Raw genomic sequence first — 13024 nt, forward strand, 5'->3', positions numbered from 1 at the left:
TCATGGGATAAGTCATAAGTGATCTAACAAAAACCCCTAAACTCTGTAGATCCTAAATTACCAGAACAAAACAAATGGCCAGCTCTGGTACCTGCTTTTCTCCACTAGCCCGGGGAAAGAACGCCGCCACCCTGGATACCTGGGGCTGTATGATCCACCTTAACTCGACAGAATGAATCAAAGAAACCATTGGCGGCAACTTCCTGTAATCCTTTTTCTACAGTAACTACCAAGCAACAAGAAGGAAAATTCAAAAAGTACTACATAAGTTACAGAAATACAGAATCAGACAATCAAATGTAAAAGCCCAATATTTTTATAATAAAAAAAACCTAATAATATTCATCCAAAAAAAAACCTAAAATGATGATGTTCAGTTTGTTTGCATGTTACTCCCTGAGAATGCACAGTGACAAAAACTTAAGGATACAAAAGCCTCACATTAATCCAAAAGTGGGTGGGGGAATAATCAAAAATCATGTGAGCTTCTCAGAATGTAATGGTGAACCATATTCATATATTTCCTCATATTCCACTGTCAAACCTATTCTCCACTAAGTAGCTCAATGAGATGACCCTTTTTCAGCTTAGAGTACCCTTTCACCCCACGAGACTTTGCAAGCGACCTCAATTCTGACAGCTTTAACACACTCAAGTTTTTGTTTTCATTCAGCGGCTCCTCCAAAATCTCAGCATAAGCTTCTTCAGCATCAAGAGGCTCAGGCTCAGACTCAGACTCAGACATCACATCAAGTACTTCTTCTTGCCCATCTGAAAATATTGTTTCTAGCTCAGGATGAGAAGCCTGCTCAGATTCAGTCTCAAGCTCAGGCTCAGGCTCAGGCTCCAGCTCCGGCTCAGAGTCGGGCTCAACAACGCTTTTCCTTCTCTTCCACTGTGACTTAGAAGGCGACTCCAATACGATACTAGGTTTCGCTGAATAAACAGGTTGGTACTTTACTCTAGGAACAGGAGATCTCCGCTGGAAGTTTGAAGCCGGCCTCATAAAGGGACGGACGCTGGACTCTCCCTCTTCATACCCAGCAATGCTATTTGAACCAAAAACGCTCGAATTCTGCTCTTCATCATACATGCTGTTTTGGCCTGGTTGCTCCAAATTGAAGTCCTTGCTGCCACTACTACTTTTCTTCCCCTGTTCAACTGAGTGTTTCCGTAAGAGTTTCAGAAGTGAATCAACTGTATCACTCTCTTTACCTTGTCCTCGAAAGGCTTCATTCTTTTTTTCTTCTTTGATAGCTGCTCGTTCTCGAAGTTGAGCCTGGACCTTCCTAAACAATTGTACAATCTCCTTCTCTCGTGGGCCTGGGGTAGCGGTAGTAGCCTGAAACCTTGGGCTACTGGAGAGGGAGAGCAGTGGCCCATTTTTGGAAGATAACAGTTCAGATTCTTCCATGTTGTCAGCATTGTCTTGGTTTTGCCTGTTACGCCCTCTGGACAACCCATGTTTGCTCTGCCTTGAGAAGTCTGGGTTTCTTCTTTGACTGCCAGAGCTTGCACAACATGTAAGAGATGTTCCTTTGGAAGCGAAGGCTGGGATTTTTATTCGTAGGACCTTGAACTGTGTAGAATATTTGTAATCACCAAGACAGGAGTAAGATGATGCACTGGTGGCTTTTCCAGAAACTCCCAAGCAGGGAAGACATTTTTCTTCAAACAGTCCATATCCTGCATGAAAACCAAGGTTCATGAGTGTACAAACTAAACAAACATATTGAAGTAGATTATCATTTTATCAGATATCCAGTCACGAGAAAAAAGTTGTGACTCCTTATGCCAAGTATGAAGATCAGCCAGCTGATATCTTCACCAAGCCATTGGGTAGGCTGCATGCAATTTCATGAAATTTGCAACAAGCTAAGCATGCATGACATCTATACTTCAACTTGAGGGGGAGTGTTTGACTATCAGCTAGTTGGGTTTATTGTCTTAATTAGTAGGTATAGGGGTATACATATACATATATATAAGTGCATCTGTTTGTAACCGAGAAGGTTACAGACACAATTTGTAACCGGACTTTGTTTGTCCCCATATTGTGTTCGTACTTGGATTGAGGGGCATATAATGAAAAAAAAATTATTCTTCCTCCTCCCTGATTCCAGCGCTGATGTGAATCCCCCGAGCTGACCCTTCCGTTGCAACTTCTATCAACCCCCTTGTAGCTCTTACCTCCACCCACCCTGCACCTCTCCTGCCCCCACCTCCTCATGCTACTCACCCATCAACTCTGCCCTCGGCTGCACCCATATTGTAAACCCTCAAAAGTTAGGTCTTAAAAACTTCATAGAATTCATCATCAGCCATTCCAATTGTGCTTTCAGCAAGTAGGCGACGTGAATCTATGGTTTCTATGTTTCAATTGGACTCCCTCATCAACCATGGCATCTGCTACTCAACCCCCTCCCACTCCCCCCACTCTGCAACACACCCCCATCCTCCTGCAAAATCTGTGTGTGTGTGTGTATCCCCTGCCCCCTCCCCGAGTTCCCCATCCTTATAATCTCAAAGATAGTCTGTCTTCCCTCCTCTGAACAACTCTCACCACAACCCCACTTCTCTACCTTCTCCAAATTGCTTAACAGATAGCAGAGATACTGCACGAATCTATTGGAAAAGAGCCCAGCAATTGGAACTTTGAGTTCAAGCAACTTGATAAGTGGTAAAATGCTAAAAAGGCACTTAAGAGATTGCCTAGACAGAAAGAAATGGGACAAACACATTTAAAATTCAGATAAAAAGGACCAATGAAAGTTGGTTGAGGACAGAGCTTATAAGATTAGCTCGTGGTGGGAACATCTATAGAATTATGAGGTCAGGTAGGCCACTGTGAAGACTGGGCATGCAACTGTTGCCACCAACGATCACTCCGGTGGAGGTCTATGAGATTTCAGTTTTGTGAGGCTTCACAGAGGCTAAGTTTGAAGCCACCTGATACACTCTCGATGGCATCGTTACTGTTGGCATTCAGGCTAAGGCGGATCCTCGCCAGAGAACCCAACAGTGATGGAAAGCGACTCAACAGGATGGAGACCCGGGAGGCCATTCTGTCGAGAGGTGATCGCCTGACCCACCACCATTCAATCTGGAAACCCCGGTGTCAAGGCTGCCTAATCCTTTCAAGGAGGTTCCGATTCTCCCCCAACGCCGAACTCATTTCCAATTTCAATTGTGTTCCATGATCTTTGTAGGCCCCCCTCCAAAACCAAAATTGTTAAAAATCTGAAAAATTCAAATCACTATTATCCAAAAAAGCAGCATACTTTTCTGAATTTGATGACCCAAATCTAGCCAACAAACATTGCATTAGCTTAAATGATGCCCAGATAACGACCAGATCTGTTGTATAAAAAATACTGCAGTAGCTTGACCATTGCCAGAGACGGGAAATACAGAAGAAAAAAAATTAGCTCCTAAAGTTTAAGATTGTTGTTGAGCATCTATGTTAAGGGGGGTGATGCAGCTCCAAGAAGGAAGAAGAAGAAGAAGAAACCCTGAAGGAAGAAGAAGAGCAGCCTTGACTAGGCTGAATTTCGTTGGAGCCTTTTAGAGTTTTTTTAGTTTTTTTAGGAAGGGCAAAACAGTCTTTTTATTATGTTTTATTTCTCTTAGTTCCCCTCCACGATTTTAGAGGGATAGGTATTTTAATTGTTTGTTGTTTTAACTTATACTCCCATTAAGAGTATAAGTCTATTTCTGTTTTATGCTTTATTATTAAGACTCAGATTAGGACTGCCCACTCCTAGTCTGACCAGGACTTGCTTTAGATTGATTATTTGTAAGGCCTTTGGCCCCCCTTTATTATTATAAATAGTAGAATCGTGGGAGGCTCCCCCACAACAGATTTGAATTTGAAAAAAGTGTTTTTCATGGCTGCTTGCTGCTCCTTGCTTTCCAAGAGTGTTTGCATCCTTGTGGGCTTATCAAGGTGGAAGGGTGGGTGGAATCCTGCGACTCCTTACGCCGTGACGGCTGCAAGGGTCTTTCTTCGAAGGAAATGTCATCTTTCATCCCTCAATTTACTGCCGGTGGAATCCTATAGTGAGTTGAGATTTAAATTTCTGTTTTTAGTTTCCTTCCTTACCCCATTCGATCTCCCTTTAATTTCTGTCTTTCCTCATAAACCCTAGAACATCTAAGTTCTGCCCAGCCCTACCCTTTTACCCAAATCCCCTCCAATTTCAGGCATGACATCCTTGCCATAACCCTCACACTTGATCCAGCTTTGAGGCTAATCTGATTAGTCTAAACCCTAATACCCCATTGCTCCTCACAAACCCCAAAACCCTAAATTTCCAGGTTTCCCTCTTCTGACCAGCAAAACCCCCCCATATCAGGATCGAATTTCCCTCCCATACATCTGAACACTCGACCTTGGTTCCAGCCCTTAATTCCCATTAAAAACCTAGATTTTAGTTGTTTTCTTATTTACAAAACCCGAAACCCTAACCCTAATTTCTGCAAGAATTCAAAACTGTTTCAAATCCAGATATTTTTATATCATAATGACCCCCTAAACCTGCAGAATAAAACCATATAAACCCCATTCCCAAATTCCCATTCTAAACCCTAATTTTGCCCTAATCAGCCCCAAACAGCAGGCTTGACCAGACCTTGTTTTACTTGGCTCCTAGTAGGATTATTTCCTATTCTAGGACAACATTATTTTGGTATCAGAGCCATGGATGAACATGGCAATCCGGTGCTGCCTGAACCAGCCGATCCTATGGCAACCATGCTAGAAATGTTCCGAAAATTCACTGCAGATCAGAAGGCCACAACTGATGCAATCTTGACTCGATTGCAACACTTGGAAGGGCAGAGAATCCCTCCTGATAGGGACAACAATCTGCCCATAGAAGAGGACAGGTACCAACCCCATTCTGTGATACAAAGGCTGCCTGACAGAGATGGGAGCCCCAGAGATGACTACAGGGGTTATCGAGATGGGCACATAGGTCACAGGGACAAATTCAGCACTAACCGAGATGACAAGGATGATAGAGATTATTATAGAGATCGTCAGGACAAACCTAGATATGCCCGTGAACCTTCTCGGGAACACAAAGATCATCACCGAGGCTACAGAGACAGAGATAGAGAAGACCGGGACAGAAATAGAGGTCGACGGCCCACTTTTGAAGAGTATATGAGGTCCTACTTCACTGGAGACCAGGGTAATAATCGACTACATACAGGCAACCAAAAGGTGAAGCTTGAGCTGAAAGAATTCGATGGTAACTCTGACCCCCAGGTGTTTTATTATTGGCTTGCTGCAATAGAAGACTATTTCGATTGGTATGATCTGTCTAAAGAAGGGAAAATGAAGTTAATCCGTGCTAAGCTTGTCGGAGCTGCATGTGAGTGGTGGAGAACTGCTGAAAGAGAGATGGACTTCAACGGTACTGCACCCCGCACTTGGGAAGACATGAAATATGACCTGAGCAAGCAATACTTATCAAGGCACTTCAAGTCTCAGATGCAGGATAAATTCAACTCCCTCCGCCAAGGAACTATGACTATAACTGAGTACATGAGGCAATTCAATACTCTTTCTTCTCGCACTAGCATTAGGGAGGAGGGCATCCAAATGCTTTCCAGGTTCAGATTGGGACTATCAAGTGAGATCAACAGGACAATTGGAGTGGTTGATGTTGTAGATGTTCAAGATTGTTTTGAGAAGGCCTTGAAAGCAAAGGAGCTATTAACTTCATGTAAACAGCCGGGTTCTACTTCCAAGCCAGCCTACATCAACACTAGCACCTCAAAACAAGGTTCCTCTATAGGCAAAACTTCTCGTCCTGCTGTTCCCCCACGTGTGGATGACAAGGGCAAGACTCCTATGGTCCGAAATGACCCCTTTACTTGCTATTACTGTCTAGACAAGGGACATATTGCTAGGGACTGCCCACATAAGAAGAAGCCTCTCAACGTGGCTGAAAAAGAAGTTCAAGGTGAAGATGAAGACCAAGGCGGCATTCACATTCATGCACTTCCCCCTGACGATGATGAACATTATTTTGATGATGAAGATTTACAAGGTGTTCATGTAATTCGTCAAGAGGCTGCTGTCCAGCCAGCACTGCACTCTTCTTCATCCTCCAAAGAGCTGCTGTCCGCATACAAGATTCCACCATCCGCTGAAGATGAACTCAAGCAACTCGACCCTGATTTGGAAGACCATTCTGTGATCTCCAACCATTCATCGGGGATGAATGCTTTCAAGACTGGGAGAGTTGATGCAGCTCCAAGAAGGAAGAAGAAGAAGAAGAAACCCTGAAGGAAGAAGAAGAGCAGCCTTGACTAGGCTGAATTTCGTTGGAGCCTTTTAGAGTTTTTTTAGGAAGGGCAAAACAGTCTTTTTATTATGTTTTATTTCTCTTAGTTCCCCTTCACGATTTTAGAGGGATAGGTATTTTAATTGTTTGTTGTTTTAACTTATACTCCCATTCAAAGTATAAGTCTATTTTTGTTTTATGCTTTATTATTAGGACTCAGATTAGGACTGCCCACTCCTAGTCTGACTAGGACTCGATTTAGATTGATTATTTGTAAGGCCTTTGGCCCCCCTTTATTATTAAAAATAGTAGAATCGTGGGAGGCTCCCCCATAACAGATTTGAATTTAAAAAAAGTGTTTTTCGTGGCTGCTTGCTGCTCCTTGCTCTCCGAGAGTGTTTGCATCCTTGTGGGCTTATCAAGGTGGAAGGGTGGGTGGAATCCTGCGACTCCTTACGCCGTGACGGCTGCAAGGGTCTTTCCTCGAAGGAGATTTCATCCTTCATCCCTCAATTTACTGCCGGTGGAATCCTATAGTAAGTTGAGATTTAAATTTCTGATTTTAGTTTCCTTCCTTCCCCCATTTGATCTCCCTTTAATTTCTGTCTTTCCTCATAAACCCTAGAACATCTAAGTTCTGCCCAGCCCTACCCTTTTACCCAAATCCCCTCCAATTTCAGGCATGACATCCTTGCCATAACCCTCACACTCGATCCAGCTTTGAGGCTAATCTGATTAGTCTAAACCCTAATTCCCCATTGCTCCTCACAAACCCCAAAACCCTAAATTTCCAGGTTTCCCTCTTCTGACCAGCAAAACCCCCCCCCATATCAGGATCGAATTTCCCTCCCATACATCTGAACACTCGACCTTGGTTCCAGCCCTTAATTCCCATTAAAAACCTAGATTTTAGTTGTTTTCTTATTTACAAAACCCGAAACCCTAACCCTAATTTCTGCAGGAATTCAAAACTGTTTCAAATCCAGATATTTTTATATCATAATGACCCCCTAAACCTGCAGAAAAAAACCATATAAACCCCATTCCCAAATTCCCATTCTAAACCCTAATTTTGCCCTAATCAGCCCCAAACAGCAGGCTTGACCAGACCTTGTTTTACTTTGCTCCTAGTAGGATTATTTCCTATTCTAGGACTACATTAGGGGGAGCATGGGGGGTGTCCAATTTTTTCGAAAAAATACAAAAGATGGAGGGAGATGTAGAGTGGAGATCCCAAACATATACAGAATGGCAGGGAGTCATAAGGGGAGGATAGAGAGGGAGGAAGAGAGGAAAATTACAAAATACACCCTATCAATAAAAAAGTGGTGTGGGGTGGACAATAAATCCAGTTACAACAATGTATTATAACTAAAGATAATATTAAGATACTAATAGGATGTGGAACGAGATGGCTACTTATATTAAGAATGTAACTAAAGATAATATAGGTGAATTCAAAGGAAAGTGGCATTCATCTAGGGAAATTTGGTAGTGGGATGATGAAGTTCAAGCAGTCATTAAGGCTATGAAACCTAGTTTTAAAACTTTTCAAAGGACTACGGATGAGGAGGCTTTAAAAAAATATATAAACTTACCAAAAATGAAGCTAAGAAGATAGTAGAGAAAGCAAGGACTAAGAAATATGAGGATCTTTATAACAATTTAGGCACAAAGAAGGGGGGGAAGATATCTATAAAAAGGCATACCCAATGCACGAGGCTCCCACCATTGCGGGGTCTACAGAGGTCATAATATACTTAGCCATATTAGATTAGATGCTTTAAACATGAAGATAATGCTGCATTAATAAGTGATGAGGAAGAGGGGAGGAAAAGATATACACAAACTAGTTAAAATGAGGGAAAGGAAGAGTAAAGATTTCAACAATATTAGATGCATTAAAAGTGGAAATGATGATAATATTAACAAGTGATGAGGAGATTAAAGAGAGATGGCAAAATATTTCTACAATTTACTAAATGAAAACAATATAAGTAAGAGTGCTTTAAAAGGTTGTAACAACCATCACAAACCACAAATCTTAGATATATATGGAAAATTAGGGTGTCTAAAGTGAAGGAAGCTTTAAAGAAGCTGAAAATAGATGAAGCAAAAGGTCCAGATAGTATCCTAGTAGATATCTAGAAGAGCTTAGGATCTTGTGGCGGCGTGCCCAACCCTCTCCCAATAAAAAAATACAGCAAAGGGGAATAATAACTTGTTCCCCAAGCACTAACATAGTTTTTGCTAAGCAACCAAAAATTACTATAGAAAGACAATATTGACTGAAATTAAAAAAGGAATCAAACTAGCAATTAAAATAACTTGCTAACCAAGTAAACCAGCCCCACGATTCTGGTTTTGAGAGCACCAGTAACTCCCAGCCGAATGGGCTGGCCCAGCCTAAGGCGGGTTGGCCCTATGGCCCAATGGGCTAGCCCATATATTTAAGTGATGGACCACCCTTATCATGGTCCCTGCAGCTGTATTTGAGACCATGAAATCGATCTGCATCACCAGATAGGGTCATCGTATCAAGTATGATGCTGACTCTGGCAGAATGGCTAAGGTCTCCTCTATTATCTGAGATGGTAGTTGGTGTCCAGGTCCTAGTATCTCTAGTAATCTTATTGAGGGTAGGTCTCATCTCTCTCCTTTTTAGTTGAGCCCTAGAGGTAGAGATGATTTAGTCCAATGTCTCCCAACTCTTCTACAAAATTCACCTCTGCTTCTGCTTGGAATTCGATTAGATCTAAAGCTCCAAAAGTCCCTTGGTGCAAGTTGGTCTGGTTTAGCTCTAATATTCCTAGACATAGTTTCACAGTTTGGATAGCAATGACTTTATCCCTCCTTACCTAAAAATTCCTTCTCAAGAGAAATCTGTCTATCTTCAATTTTTGCCTCTGTTGGAACTCTCAAGAAAATATGGACCGTCTTTTCTTTTCACGTTCTTTCTCTAGATCAATTTGGAAAGGTGTCCTCAGGAAGTGTTGGCCCCATTATAGAACAATCCTTCCCTTTCAGAGAGAATGGAAGTGGATCTTGAAAAATTTTAGTGGAAAACCAACATATCACTCCATTGGTAAGCTTGCCTTTGGTGATGTGATCCATCATATTTAGTGGGGAATATATAAAAGATAGAACTCCTCTACGCGCACTACTGACCAGATCTGGGAAGCCACTTCTTTTGAGATTAAAAAAAAAAAGACCTACCATTATATAGAGAGCCCAGACACTCCTAAAAACATGCATCTTGCCTGTTCTTGGGATCTTCCCCTTGTTCCTCCCCCTGACTTTGATGTATCATCTATTTGATAGTTGCTTCTCCCCTGCCCGGGTTTTTGTTGTCATCCTTTTGATAGTTGTTTCTCCCCCACCCCGGGTTTTGATGTATCATTTATTTGATAGTTGTTTCTCCCCCTGGCTTTTGATGTATCATCCTTTTGTTAGTTGTTTTGTTTTAGTTGTTTGGGGATCCCCTTGTGGTTAGCCTCTTTGACTTTTGCACTGTATTCTGCTCTCTCTTTAATATATTTTCCATTCACGCAAAACAAAAAGTATGAACATAAATAAAATCCCCGAATTGGTCTATAGGGTAGAATAGAAGTCGGCCATGGTTACAAAGTGATATTGTGCAACCCACACAAGTGATTGACACAAGATTTCACAGCATACCAAATACGAAGATGAAAGAGTTAGGGATAAGGGAGATCAATCGAATCCCTCTCAGCCCAATTGGTTCATCAGTAGCAGAAAAAAATAACAGAATATGATTGAAAAATAGGAACGAAGAATAGGGAGAAAGAAGATTAGAAGACATCAAGAAAGAAAGCAGGAAAGAGAGACTGAACTGAAGTAAGAAGAGGTCGTACTTGAGAAAAGAATCCGAATAAACAAGAAGAATGAGGAAAAGAGAGGAGAACAGTAGCACGCACAATGGCACAACTCACCATCATGTGTAAATATCAATTTTCATTCAATCCAATTCTGCTTAATAATGAAGGATTACATCATATATATAGAGACAAGAACTCCTATCTGTAGACTAATTGAACTCTACTCCTATCAAGACTTCATAGCTAAAATAAACTCTCCTAATATTATCTAGTCCCCCAAAATAAAACAAAAATCAAAATGCGAGAAATGCAAGAATAAACCCACCAACCCCTAATGGACCACAATCTCAGTTTGGGCCGGTGTCGTCTCAGTTTGTTTCTGATTCAGCCATGATAATGCTACTGCACATAGGTCTAAATAACGAAATTTCGACGAAATATATTGATTTCAAAAGGCCGAAACGAAATCTATGCGGAACACAGAGATTTCCAGATTTTGACAAAATTTTGAGTCGTTTCAGCGAAATTTCGAGCTTTTCCCCACCTTCCGCCTCTGAGCTCCAAGACTGCTAGAAAACCTCAATTTTTTTGGGGTACAGGTCTTCATTTTCTGCGAATTCAATGCATGATGGTCAACTACGGAGCATCCACTTCAATATTTAGGTGGATTTGAAATATTTGGCCTAATTTTCCAAATTTCAAATTTCCCACCTATACTACTGTTGTGCTGGACTTTGAGAGATTTTTCAGGCAGAGGATGACATAGTCGTCATATGTCATAGGGCCTAAAACCAAACTACCACTTTGGGCATTTTTTTTCAATCTAATGATTCAAACATGTGTAAACACTTTTTGATATTAGTGTACTATTAAATGGTTTTTCTTCATTCTTAATACATATTTCAATTGCTTTTATTGAATTTTGTGTTTTCTAGTACTAAATTATGTAAACAATAGCCTATATAAGAAAAAGGATATAGTAAGCTACAGTGTACAGTAGCAACCTGGGGTCTGAAGTCGAACTACAAATTTTTGTGTATGCTTTTTTCTTTTCAATTGAATGGTTTGAATATGTGTAATCATGCTTAAACGAGCTTGCCCTGAGGCTTCAAGGCAAAATTCAACTGTTTAACCATCGAAATGCACATGTAAGATTTTATTAGTGAAATAGCGAGCAAATTTTCACCATTTCGAGATATATCTGGTCGAAATCGAATTTTTTAACCTTGCTACTGCATCAGAGCGAGAGAAGAGAAGAGGATAACGATGATAAGAATACGAGGTACCCTGTTGAAGTTCAAAATGATATTAATAATAAAATGGACGGACTGAACCTTCCAGGGAGGACCAAGGAAACACAATTATATCAATTATACCACATATCTAAATCTAGGATTTAGATTTTTTTTAAAAAGCACTAACATATTTGAATAGAGAAAGTGATTAAGCTCTTAAACTACACTAATTCAAGTACTACAAACAAGACCACTACCCCAAATGGAAGAATTGGGGAACTAAGATTCAAACTAGACAGCACTGTCTAAAGACGATAGGTGTAATTTTTTGCAAAATGTCATATGCAATAAATTCTTCATTGCCTACTTGCAGAAAAAGTACATGCTCATACCATATTGACATTAAAAGAACACCTGGTTAATACGAGTTGGACCAAAAACAAAACGTATATTAAGGACAACCCAAAAAAAAAAAGTAAGTTTCTATCTTCCGATATGGCGTATTAGAGGCAATGAAACATTTAAGCTAAGTAAAATCTACTATTACAGAACCCAAGTAAAACCCGAAACTCCATAACGCCAAGTCTCTAAAATCCCCAAAAATAGCATACAATTTGAAAATCAGAATAAACTACATTTTTTTGGAACTGCGGAACCAACTGCACAGTTCATGTACCACTCGCAGTCTAACAAAATTTCACAAACGCCATCCTAAATTCTTCCATTGGAAAAGAGAGGACCGATAAAAATGAAAAATAAAACAAAACCCAAAGCCTTCATGACCCATTTAGAGAAAGATATATAAAAGTAGGAAAGAAACTGAAAGATTCCAATGAAAACCGCCATTTCAGAGGATAAAACCCAAGCAAATAAGCTTTATAAATCCCAATAAAAACCTTATGTTAAATACAAAAACTAGACGGAAATTTAACCACAAAATCAATCAAAGCCTTCATGAACATCAGAGAAAACCAGACAACAAACAGGAAGAAAAAAAATTGCAGGTTCAAAAGCATAGTCTATGTATGGGAATGCAAACAGAAAACCCCAAAACTCTGTAAATAAGGAGGAAGTGGAGGAACAAGGAAGAACTAGCACCTGGAATATTGTTAGAAACGAAGTGGAGTCCTCGAGACATCACTCAGAGAACAGAGCGAGTCTCAATGGCGGTTCTGCATTTTATGGTATTTTCGGTGCCAAAACTTACAAGGGGTGGTGGAACCATGGAAGTGTCTTTGAACTTTAAATGATAAGGGATCTTTTAAGCTTTCACCTAGGTTTCAAAACACGGAATCGTCCATGCCGATTCTGGAATCGACTGAGTTAGTCCCAAAAACCCCCCAACGATTCTAGGGTTTTAGCCAATAAATCGGTTGTATCAGTTCGATACACTGTCGAGTACTGGTTTCAATCCGAATTGACCGATTCACAATTTTAAAAAATGTGGTTTTCACCGATCTTAGTTATTCTGTCAGTTCTAAATTCATCTTGATCGAAATACACCAAATAGAGTTTCATATTTGTCTAGTGCATCAGGCCATCACAAGTCATGGTTTTAATAATCGGTACCAGATCGGACATGGAATTGGTTGAGCTCGATCCGGATACAATACCAATACGGATCAGATGAATTGGGCAAAAAGTGGTTCAATGG

The 13024-nt window shown here is 40.6% G+C and overlaps 1 protein-coding gene across 1 annotated transcript; it reads right to left on the reverse strand.

Moving 5' to 3' along the window:
• Positions 1 to 524: 524 nt before the first annotated feature.
• On the reverse strand, positions 525 to 12633 carry LOC122648901 (rho-N domain-containing protein 1, chloroplastic-like). Its single transcript, XM_043842201.1, has 2 exons — positions 12469 to 12633; positions 525 to 1686 (listed from the first exon to the last, which is right to left on the reverse strand). Exons 1-2 carry the CDS (start codon positions 12506 to 12508, stop codon positions 545 to 547), a joined length of 1182 nt encoding a protein of 393 aa, XP_043698136.1. The 5' UTR covers positions 12509 to 12633; the 3' UTR covers positions 525 to 544.
• Between the last annotated feature and the right edge of the window lie 391 nt (positions 12634 to 13024).

The sequence above is a fragment of the Telopea speciosissima genome, chromosome 1 (genome assembly GCF_018873765.1).
Source record: "Telopea speciosissima isolate NSW1024214 ecotype Mountain lineage chromosome 1, Tspe_v1, whole genome shotgun sequence".
Classification (NCBI taxonomy): domain Eukaryota; kingdom Viridiplantae; phylum Streptophyta; class Magnoliopsida; order Proteales; family Proteaceae; genus Telopea; species Telopea speciosissima.